The sequence below is a fragment of the Dama dama genome, chromosome 11 (assembly GCF_033118175.1).
Source record: "Dama dama isolate Ldn47 chromosome 11, ASM3311817v1, whole genome shotgun sequence".
NCBI lineage: Eukaryota > Metazoa > Chordata > Mammalia > Artiodactyla > Cervidae > Dama > Dama dama.
The window spans coordinates 71,172,493-71,184,537 of NC_083691.1; the positions used below are offsets into that span (position 1 = coordinate 71,172,493).

A 12,045-nucleotide genomic window follows, 5' to 3' on the forward strand; every position below is an offset into this window, starting at 1 on the left:
TTAAAAACAAACAAACAAAAAAAGCAATTGAGGATTAATTTGTGATTCTTTTTCTTACTGCTTAAGATTTAATATCTATAGTCAAATACTATTTATAAATAACTTTGATTAGTTTCTTCTTTTCTTCCTTTCCTTTTCCTTCCTTTCTTTTCCTTAAGTGTAGTTATATTATTCATTTGAAATACAGTTAATCTTATTGATTTCAGTTGTTTATTCCCTCCTATTCTTATGTATTTAATTACACTTGTGTGTAGAACATTACCCTGCTTTTTAAACCAGTGCAACTATTTTGAATTAGGAAGTGATGAATAGAGTATGAAAATGATATCATAACAGAAAATTCCAGAAATGTTCCCTAAATGAATTGCCAGCTAGTTTTCATTGAAATTTAAGATATATCTCTTCAGTTGCATAGATTCCTACCAAACTCCTAAGTGAATAATTATATTCTACATTAGTGAGTTGACTGCTTCAACTTCCAGTCAATACATCATTTCTGTGTTTACTGCCATGTGTATATATACCACTAGTGAACATAATGTTAGGAAGCAGGGTGAATGGATACTTACATGGGTGTAGTTTGCTTATAGAAATAGGAACAAATAAAGGATGGATTCAAAGGAGTACTCAGAATTGACACTGTTGGGGCATGATTTCTAAGCTAATGTCACATGTTTCCACTCTTCGGCTCCTGGGCATGGCCCGTTTCTTCATGGTAAAATAACCTGTGTCTCCTTGGCTGATTAATTTTGGGAAACTCTGGCACCTACAACTTCATTAAAAATTCATAGGCCATTGGCAAAGTTTCGCTCATAATCTGAAAGAAAAAAAAAACTCCCTTTTGAGATTTCCAATTTTGGACAGCAGACACATTTGTTTCACAGATTTTTTTTTCCCCAGTAGATATTAATAAAATTATATGTCTGAGTCCACCAACTCACGGGTGCAAGAAATGGCACATTTATTAATTGTCTTTAATATCAATTTAAATGAGACCTTAGGCCTTTCTTCTGGGTTTACAGAATATTTAATCATAGTCGTGTGTCCCCTACTCCCACCCACCCAGAATCACACAGAAGCTCCTGTTGGCTTCTGTCTTTACTGATTCTCACCAAAAAGACAGTTCTAGTTTGTCCTTTAAATTATAAGAACCCTATTGCTCCTGTCCTAAGTGGGGCAGAGTCTTTGCTGATTCTTGCAGCCTATGAACTATGGTTCAATCCTCCTATACTGAATTCTCTCTGAACCCCTGAATCTTATCAGATGTCAGGATGTTGGTGTTCAGTACTGCTAAATCCCACTAATGTTGATCTGTCTCCCAGTCAGTGGTAATTGCCTCATCTGGTTCAGACCATAAAGGCATTCTGTTCATTTCTTTTTCCTTTGTTGAACACCTTGCAAACTATGCCTTCACAAAAGATTGGAAAAGGCATTGCTTTCCAGAAAGTTGTCTTCCACATAATGCCAAGAAAAAGCCTTTGAGGCAAAGTGCTAAAAGGGACTAGGCTAGTTTCTTAAAACTGAAGGAAGAACAAAGTACAGACTAGCATTTCAGTATATTACTCTTTCTCAAAACTGCCAAGGCCTCAGAGCAGAAATTATATTCTATCTTCTTTCTGTTCTGTAGGAGTTGAACATTTTTTCAGTTGTGGAAACCAACTTGTTCTCAAAGTTAAAAGATGAACAGGCATATAAGCCAAATAAGCATTGAAAATTTACCAAAATCATGCATTCTCCCCCAGTACCCAACTCCAGCACTTTCCTTCCTCCAACTCCCAGCATCTTGTTGCTCAGAACTCAAGACAATGTTTTATTTTTTGTTTTTCACAGTAATTTACCTTGATGAGTTTTCATCTGGGTGATTCATATTTGGGAAATTATGTTTTGCCAAAGAAAGTTATGACCAACCTAGATAGCATATTAAAAAGCAGAGACATTACTTTGCCAACAAAGGTCCATCTAGTCAAGGCTATGGTTTTTCCAGTGGTCACGTATGGATGTGAGAGTTAGACTGTGAAGAAAGCTAAGTGCCGAAAAATTGATGCTTTTGAACTGTGGTGTTGGAGAAGACTCTTGAGAGTCCCTTGGACTGCAAGGAGATCCAACCAGTCCATCCTAAAGGAGATCAGTCCTGGGTGTTCACTGGAAGGACTGATGTTGAAGCTGAAACTCCAATACTTTGGCCACCTCATACGAAGAGTTGACTCATTGGAAAAGACCCTGATGCTGGGAGGGATCAGGGGCAGGAGGAGAAGGGGATGACAGAGGATGAGATGGTTGGATGGCATCACTGACTTGATGGACATGAGTTTGAGTAAACTCCGGGAGTTGGTGTTGGATAGGGAGGCCTGGCCTGCTGCGATTCATGGGGTCGCAAAGAGTCAGACACGACTGAGGGACTGAACTGAACTGAACTAAAAGATATCATAAGTCAACAATCCATAACAATAAAAAGTCAGTCTTGAGGTATATGGCATAGAAAGGTTTGCAAAGATGCAGTGGAACTTTGCCATTGAGGCTTCAGTTTGGAATGGAATTTTTTTCAAACATTCTAATGGCCACATGAAACTAGCCATGCATCAGAAAAGCAATGGAGATTTCTTACTAAATTTTACAGCAAGTTCAGAAATCATGGAAGAAAAAAATAATTAAATCACTGGAGACTCTTCATGCAAAGTCCTATATTTTGATTACATCTTTAAATCAGAGTTCTATATACTGTTAAGTTGAAAACAATACAGTACATACTCAGGCCATTCTTGGGAATGTCTGACTGCACTGAGGCTCATGAGGATAAGCAGTTGCCAGCAAAGAAACCCCAGAAGAGAGAGATTCCTCAGGATTCAGATGAGAAAGTGTCCTATACTCTATTTGGTATCCCAGTGTAGGGAGTTTTTGGGTTTCAGTTTATCACCTAGACTGTCAAAAAAAAAAAAAATCTGGAATTGTGTGTTTTGTATGTATATATATATATGTTAGTGTGTATGTCCTTCACTGAATGCTATTCACAGTATATCCAGTTACCTAAGCCTGGAAGAAGTCATCATTATCATATCCCTCTTCTCCAGCATTCTATACATTATTAGTAAATCCTGAAATTATAGCAGCAAAATTGTCTAATTTTGTCCATGGTTTTCCATTTCTAACATAAACAATCTACTTCAAATTGTCTCCAGTCTATTATATCCACATCAGAAAGATTAAATACACATACACACATAGTCTCATGGCTTATGTCTTCCTAAAACCCTTCAGTAGCTCCTAATATAATCAGGAAAGTGAAAATGAAGTTGCTCAGTCGTGTCTGACTCTTTGCGACCCCATAGACTGTAGCCTGCCAGGCTTCTCCATCCATGGGATTTTCCAGGCAAGGGTACTGGAGTGGGTTGCCATTTCCTTCTCTAGGGGATCTTCCCGACCCAGGAATCAAACCAGGTCAGGCATTGTGATATCTGACCTTTTACTCTTCCAATCTCATCTGAGCACTAACTTCACTTACTTATGCCTTTTCAGCCACAGTCCCTGGTTCTTTCTCTCCCAAGTGCCTCTGTTGATCTGTTTCTCCTTTCTGGAATCCAACTTTCCATTCCTATCTTACAGTTTTTAATGTGGCTTTTCCTTTTTTAGTCCTTCAATTTTAACTTAAATATCCACTCAAGCACTTGCCCCCATCCCATATTTACCAGTACAATTTGTTATGTATCAAATACCTGGCATTTTTTTCTCAGTTTTATCATTATATAGTTAATTATTTTCTTACCTGGTTTTGTCTGCCTTCCCCCAATAGACCATGAATTTTGTGAAAACAGGAGCCAAGTCTGCTCCTCTCAACATTATTTCTTACTTGCCTAATACAGCACTTGACTCATACATATAGCCCACTGTCAGTAATTTTCAATACCTTTTAGTGAATCAATGAGTTGATCTAAGGCTGGAGGGATGGGGTTGGATCATTTTGTTCTGCAGCAGAAATGTAACCCAACTCAAGAGTAGGACCCAACATAAAATAGTAGATCTTGCTATCTGTTTTGGTAAAAAGATTTGATTTTGAAATTGAGGTTTGTATAAAACACACAAGCCAGAAGTTTGTCTCTTAATGGAGATTATCATCAACCTGGATACTCCAGACATTTTGATCAGAAGCATTTTGCTAATTCCAAATTCTCCTTTCCACTAAATGTCTAGGAAAGATGCTGCATTCTTTAATGAGTAGAGTCTTAACAATATTTCTCCTTATGTGAGCTTTATGTTTTCTTAGTCAATATATGTATACAGCAGTAGAGGTGGCTACGTTGCTGACTGAGGGTTAAACATTAGAATAAATTCTGAAAAATAAAGGATTTTTAAAAGGCTGCCATTAATGTTTTCTTAGTCAGTGGATAATGGCTTTTAGGTGCTAATTCTCTTTCATGAGCAAGCATATCTGCCATTACTGTCAAGGCGATTTATATATGCTTATTAAAGAAAGAATAGGCTCTTGAACATGGGCCATAATGATTTTTCTTGTAACTGGGCCATGGTTGCTCCAATACTGTTTTACTACTTTTTCATTATTTATGGTTTGCATACATATTCGTTTCCTTTGAGAAAAGAAAACAGACATTACATGTTATTTTTATCACTGAACTTCTTTCTCAGTTCTGCTGAACAATGTGCTTTCCTCTTTCAGAGCTGCCAATAACTGGACAATTTAGAGTAATATAAATTTCCAGTATTAGAAATATTTTTTTGGATATTCCCTTACTATCAGTTGGCTCATTCATGTAGCTTTTATGAAGAAACTTGATAGTTTCAGGATCTGGGTGGGTCCACCAGGTTAAGACTCAGATTTTAATATAATGAAAAAGATAAAATAATCAATACAAGAAAATGTAAAAGCCCAAGTCATTTATTTTTTTACCTTTGCAGATTCTTCATTCTATATAGCTTATTAATTCAATGTTACTGGCACCACTAGAGATTTGTATTTGAAAATGATTAAAGGCTAATTTTATTTGATACCAAAGAGGTAGTGCCGCACAGAGTAGTATCAAGGTCATTGAATAAAAGAACTGAAGAAGGGGATGAAAATGGTGTCATGGCATAAATCACAGCAGGATCCTCTATGACCCACCTCTCAGAGCAATGGAAATAAAAGCAAAAATAAACAAACAGGACCTAATTAAACTTAAAAGCTTTTGCACAACGAAGGAAACTATAAGCAAGGTGAAAAGACAGCCTTCAGAATGGGAGAAAATAATAGCAAACGAAACAACTGACAAAGAATTAATCTCAAAAATATACAAGCAGCTCCTGCAGCTCAATTCCAGAAAAATAAACAACCCAATCAAAACATGGGCCAAAGAACTAAACAGACATTTCTCCAAAGAAGACATATAGATGGCTAACAAACACATGAAAATATGCTCAACATCACTCATTATCAGAGAAATGCAAATCAAAACCACAATGAGGTACCATCTCATGCCGGTCAGAATGGCTGCTATTCAAAAGGCTACAAACAATAAATGCTGGAGAGGGTGTGGAGAAAAAGGAACCCTCTCACACTGTTGGTGGGGATGCAAACTAGTACAGCCACTATGGAGAACAGTGTGGAGATTCCTTAAAAAACTGGAAATAGAACTGCCATATGACCCAGCAATTCTACGCCTGGGCATACACACCAAGGAAACCAGAATTGAAAGAGACACGTGTACCCCAATGTTAATCCCAGCACTGTTTACCAATAGCTAGGACATGGAAGCAACATAGATGTCCATCAGCAGATGAATGGATAAGGAAGCTGTAGTACATATACACAATGGAATATTACTCAGCCATTAAAAAGGATGAATTTGAATCAATTCTAATGAGGTGGCTGAAACTGGAGCCTATTATACAGAGTGAAGTACATCAGAAAAACACCAATATAGTATATTAATGCATATATATGGAATTTAGAAAGATGGTAATGATGACCCTATATTCGAGACAGCAAAAGAGACACAGAGATAAAGAACAGACTTTTGGACTCTGTGGGAGAAGGCGAGAGTGGGATGATTTGAGAGAATAGCATTGAAACGTGTATTACTATATGTGAAATAGGTCGCCGGTCTGGGTTCGATGCATGAGACAGGGTGCTCAGGGCTGGTGCACTGGGATGAACCTGAGGGATGGGGTGGGGAGGGAGGTGGGAGGGGATTCAGGATGGGGAACACAGGTACACCCATGGCAGACTCATGTCAATGTATGGCAAAAACCACTACAATATTGTAAAGTAATTAGCCTCCAATTAAAATAAGTTAATTTTAAAAATGAGGTCATAGGAGAAACCAGAATTTCTAAGGATTTAATAGTATTGTTGTTATCGAATTGTAGCTTGATCTTCTCACCACATGATAGGCCAATCATCAGGAGACAAGGTGCTGAGGCAAGGAATAGCAACTTTATTCAGAAAGCCAGACATCAGAGACAATGGCAGATTAGTGTCCTAGAGTCTTGTCGGGTCTGAATGCCAGTTTCCTAGTTTCTTTTACAGAACAGAGAGGGTGAGGAGGACGTACCTAAGTAAAGTAAAAAGGCCAAAATCCTTGCAAAATATCTCCTGGCTTGGCCAGCTTTGGGGAGGGGATGTGTTAATCATCCTCTTTTCTGCAGCCATTCACAGATGGGCAGAGTCCGAATGCCTCCCTGTGAGCCAAGCAAAGGCACTTTAATCTTCAGGTGGAGAGGTAGGGTCCCACCAAGCAGGACATTATGTGTGCTTACAGCTGTAAATAGACAGCATCCTTTTAGTGATTATAGTTACAAAAGCAACAAAATGCAAAGGTTGAAGTAAAAGAAACAGATCCAACAAGGAGTCAGACTTTGCTCCTTCCTGTTGCGTTTTTGCATGGGATAGACGAGAGAGAGGCATCCTGGGGAGGAGAGAGAAGAGAGAGCTATTTATAGTGGTCATTTTTGTCTTAAAAAAAAAACAACACACATTTGCAGAGAAGGAATCAGAACACACTAATAACTGAAAAAAAGAAAAACCCACAGCAAATTAAGGGACGACAGGAACTGTTGTCAGGATCAAGGACTAGCAAAGAGGTACAGGAATGAAGAAGAGCTAAATACCACTCGGGGGAGAGTTTTTAATACCAATGAGTTTTTTAGTATCAAAATCAATTGAGTATGCCAGCAATTTTTATTGCACAACAAAAAGTATGCCTTTTATAATTTAATTACAGAGATTTCTTTTAAAATCTCACCCAGTATTTTATTGTCTTGACGAAAGAAATGGAAATCTGTCAAACTGACTGAAGGAGGCCCAGGACGGGGGATGTTCAATCTTCATTACACGTGGGAAGAAGGTTCAGTGCCTTTTCTCAGGCCTGAGACTGGGATCAGTTCTAATTCATATTTTCATTAATATCAGGGATGATGGGATAGGGTAAGCTCAATAAATTTTCCAATTATGCCAAATTGAGTAGTGAAGCTAACACCTGGAAGAACTTGATTGCAATTTAAATGACATTTTTGAGTTTCTAAAGAATCTGAATGACAGTTTAATTAGACAAGAACAAGATACTGGGGACAAATTACTAGTGATTTACTAGTGATAAGAGTAATTTATGCTGTGCTTTAGAAAACAAGTTCACATCTTTGTTAATTTTGATTTCAACCTTGATGTTAGGTATAGTTATCACTCTGGAGGTAAAGACAGGACTAGGTAAGTTTTTAATGGGGTTGGTACAGAAAGATGGTGGGATGAACAGGGATGGAATTGAGTTGAAGAGTGAATCACTAAATAACTTGGCAACCAAGCTTCACATTATGGTGTTTAAGATTATACCTTCGGGTAATGTGGACTAATTTTACTGGTATTCTAAAAACTGGACATGCCTTGAATCAGTATGTTGTGCTCAATTTTGATATCCAAAACCTAAGCGCAAGGAAAATAGCAGACGTCCAGAAGAGATCAACAGGAATTCTGCTTGACTAAGAGAGTAGGATTTAGGAAAGACTGGAAATTATCCAACACCAAACAGAGAAGGTGCAAAGCACATATTTAGTTTCAAACACATTTTCATGGTTCATATTGGAAGAATAGTCAGCAGGTCTTCAATATTTCTGTTGCTGTTGGAAAATGTACTGTTGCTTTTTTTGTTTGTTTTTCTTGAAGTACATTCTCAATAAAGACAAACATCACATCACCATAGAGCTGGGATGTATCACTTTCTGTTGGGATGATGCAGGACGATCATTGCCCCTAATCCTTCTCCCTCTCTCTTGCCCGCCCTCCCTCTCCCTCTTCCTTCCTTCCTTTTCCTTTCTCTTCTTCTTCACTTCTTTCTTCTACCTGTAAAATATTCTACAACTTCAGTTAATGAGGATCAGTTTTGTTAAGACTAAAATTTGGGGCAGAGATTAAAACTTGAGCTAAGAGAGTTTTATGAATATTATCTGATTCAGTCTCACCCTGTAAGGACATTTCTTTGTTTGTTTGTTTTTTAACATATATAACTGAATATCAAGGAGGTATGTAGATCCTTGCATTTTAAAATGTGATATTGTTACAGAAGTCTAAAGCTGAAAGTGCCCTATAGATGCAGAAAATAGTAATAGACCATCTTTCCTTTTAGGTCAAATGGCAGGGGATCATACAAGGCTGGAGTTCCACAATATAGAGACTGGCATCATCACGGAACGCCGGTATCTGTCTTCTGTTCCCTCCAACTTCATTGGACACCTGCAGAGCCTGACATTTAATGGAATGGCATACATTGACTTATGTAAAAATGGTGACATAGATTATTGTGAGCTCAACGCCAGGTTTGGCTTCAGGAACATCATAGCAGACCCTGTCACCTTTAAGACCAAATCAAGCTATGTTGCCTTAGCTACATTGCAAGCCTACACGTCTATGCATCTTTTTTTCCAGTTCAAGACAACATCCCTAGATGGACTAATTCTGTATAACAGTGGGGATGGAAACGACTTTATTGTGGTTGAGTTAGTTAAAGGGTAAGTATAGGTCTGTTCAATGACAAATAATTAGAGCTTTGGGAAAATGAACCTCATTTTCCGTAACTATACATTAAGCAGAAGAAGGAAGGTGGTTTGCTAATAAAGCATTAGTTTAAATCCCTTTTTAGGTATCTTATAAAGTTAAGAGGGATTCAGTGCAGTTCTTTATACCTACATTTCCATACATAAAGTACAAATGATGTCAAGTTTTAATTTACTGTAGGCATTATGTAGATCTTACTCTTCACGTGTGCATTTCTTTACTATGTGCATGGTAATTCTACAAAAGAATTTCTACACACTTGTTGGCTAATTTGTGCTAAGTTAAATAGCTAATGCATGCAGTCGGATTACTTCAAGTCCACAGTATCCCATTTAACTAAAGCTTAATTCTATGTCAGAGTTTCTTGAAGAATATAAAAAGATTTTCCTGACAATTTCTTGAAACTTCCACTTCAGTGGATCTTCCTGACCCAAGGATCAAATCCAAGTCTCCTACATTGGTAGACAGGTTCTTTACCACTGAGCCACCAGGGAAGTCCATATATATACCCTCACACACCCTTCACATTCCACCAACTGCACGGTGCACGGATGCACACGACCAGCGGGGATACAAGTGAACACAGGAATTTAGCAGAAAACCACCAGGAAGTTTCCTAAGATGGTCTTGTGTAAAGGTTCAGGAGAGTCAGGGAAGGTCGTGCACTCAGGGAAATTAGGAAGATGTATGAATCCAGGTGAAAGAAGCTGAGGATTGCCAGTTCAGTCTTGTTGGCAGAGAATGGAGAAAGTGGTGAGAGCAGAGAGTGTGTAGTGATAGATACTTACTTTCCACAGTGATGAAGTGGAATGTGGACCACAATTTTAGAAGTATGTTCACTATTTCCTGTATTGACAATAAAGAATCCTCCTTCCTGAAACAGAGTAGTGTTTCCTACACGTTTCTGTACAACTCACTCTCATGATTTCTAGCAAAGATGCAACCACCTGAAAAAGAGATCTCGTATTTGTAATAAGTAGTTTGACTCCATCAAAAAATTCAAACAGTGATGGTATTTTCTTACCTCCCCTTTTTTCCCAGGTACTTACATTATGTGTTTGATTTGGGAAATGGTGCTAACCTCATCAAAGGGAGCTCAAATAAACCTCTTAATGACAATCAGTGGCACAACGTGATGATATCAAGGGACACCAGCAACCTCCACACTGTAAAGATCGACACGAAAATCACAACGCAAATCACGGCAGGAGCCAGGAACTTGGACCTGAAGAGTAAGTGTGTGAAGGCAGAGTAGCAGGCAGGAACACACATGGCTGTGTACATGTGGCACGTCCTTGGCTTTGGGGCGTGTTTGTGTGTGTGTGTGTGTGTGTGTGTGTGTGTGTGTGCGCCTTCTGCAGAGACTGACCAGAATTTCGTCTCTAGCATGTAGTTAATAATACAGAACACAAGGGTCTGTTCCTTCTTTTATATGGCAGAAACATATGTATTTTTAATAGCAGCTCAAAAAATACAGCACCTAAGAATGCATGCATGATTAAAATTTAAAGAGTGAGAAAAATGTATTCTTAGTCATGTTGATATAAAGAAAAGTAGGTGTTTGCAACACCTTTTAGTCCGCACAGCTTTTAATCAATCTGGAGTCAAATTAACCAGATACCTAATGAGTTTCTTCTAGAGCTTATTAGTTTTCTTTTCTTGGTGAGATTTCCTAGATACATATGGAGCCTCTGACCAGCAGGGGTCTGAGGGTGGCTTATATCCTGAGTCTCTGATGGTGAATCTGCCCAACCCACATACACCAATGCAAATATTCTTTCACCAGCTGCTAAGAAAGTCTTAACAGACTTTTTTCCTTCCTTATTGACACTTGATTACTCAAGTGAGCAAGACGAAATGCTTAGAAAACTTGTCAGTAATAGGAGAAAATAACAGAAGTTTCTATTTGAATGGGACTTTGTGATTCACTCAGAGCATATGCATAGATTCTATCTCATTTACCATGACAGCAAGCATTAGACAAGAGGTGATTAGCACTTTAATATGATTGCGGGAAATTTGAGCTTTGAATGACTTGCCCAGGGTTAAAATAACTGCTTCAGCAGACCAAAACATAACCTCAGTTCTGACACACGCCCCCTCCATGGCTCCTCTCTTCTGTCCTGATATATTCCAAAGCCCTGTGGGAATCAGCATGGTCACATGTTCGCCTGGCAAGAGCTGTTCATTTATATTGATAAGATCTTTCCCTCTGATTTGAAAGAAAAATACATAGGGGAGTTGGGAATTGCAAAGAGAAAATCTTTCTTTCTAGAGAAAAAATATTCTTTCTAAGCAGGGTGAAAGAAGAAAGAAAAGGATTTCACTTTCTGTAATTGCAGAATATATTTACAATCTCTGTACTTTATTTGTCTAACACATAAAGTATGTGGTGATGGCTGTAACCCTTCTCTCAGAGTCAGCCTCTTGTTAACTTCAAAGAGAGCCTGTTTATGCCCACAGAGCTAATAGCTTAGCTCAAAAAGTAAAATGCAGCTGAAAGGACATGCTATTTTACAGGCCAGCCCTGTTTCTTCTCTCCGACTGAAGTGAAGAGAGGGCATTTTCCGTCCCTATCTCGTGGGGGCCCCGGTTTTCACAGCAGGCCCAGGTGGTAATTGTCAAGGAAAAGGGAGAGGTTGTGACAGTCAGTGTGCTGGCTGTGTCAGACACCAAAGCCAAAGCAAAATAGGGTTCTGTTTGTGTGGGAAGAGACCTCGGTAAGCATAAATGAGCTTCCCTGGAAACTGTGAACGCCAGGTGGGAGGCTAAGATGGCTGGGAAGAAGCAGCTCACGGGTGAAGTCCGTGACGTGCGCCGAACTGCTCAGACCGAACAGAGAAGCATGCCAGGCAGTGGGTGTTTTATAGGACAAGTAGGACGCTGTCTCCTGAGGAATAAATATTTGCTTATTGTTCCTTAAAAAATCAGAGTGAGTGTAATTGGATGACATCGTATGGGATTCTTTCTAGTGGTGGAAGGGACTTTTACAAACCTAAGCAACCCTCAGA

General features: G+C 38.7%; 1 protein-coding gene across 1 annotated transcript in view; it reads left to right on the plus strand.

Annotated features, from left to right (window-relative positions):
- The window catches only part of NRXN1 (neurexin 1), a 1,175,743-nt gene that overhangs the window by 566,352 nt on the left and 597,346 nt on the right, over nt 1–12,045 (plus strand). The window contains exons 12-13 of the mRNA XM_061155451.1: nt 8,607–8,988; nt 10,076–10,266. Of these exons, the coding sequence (XP_061011434.1) occupies nt 8,607–8,988; nt 10,076–10,266 (573 nt within the window). The remainder of the gene's footprint in view (nt 1–8,606; nt 8,989–10,075; nt 10,267–12,045) is intronic.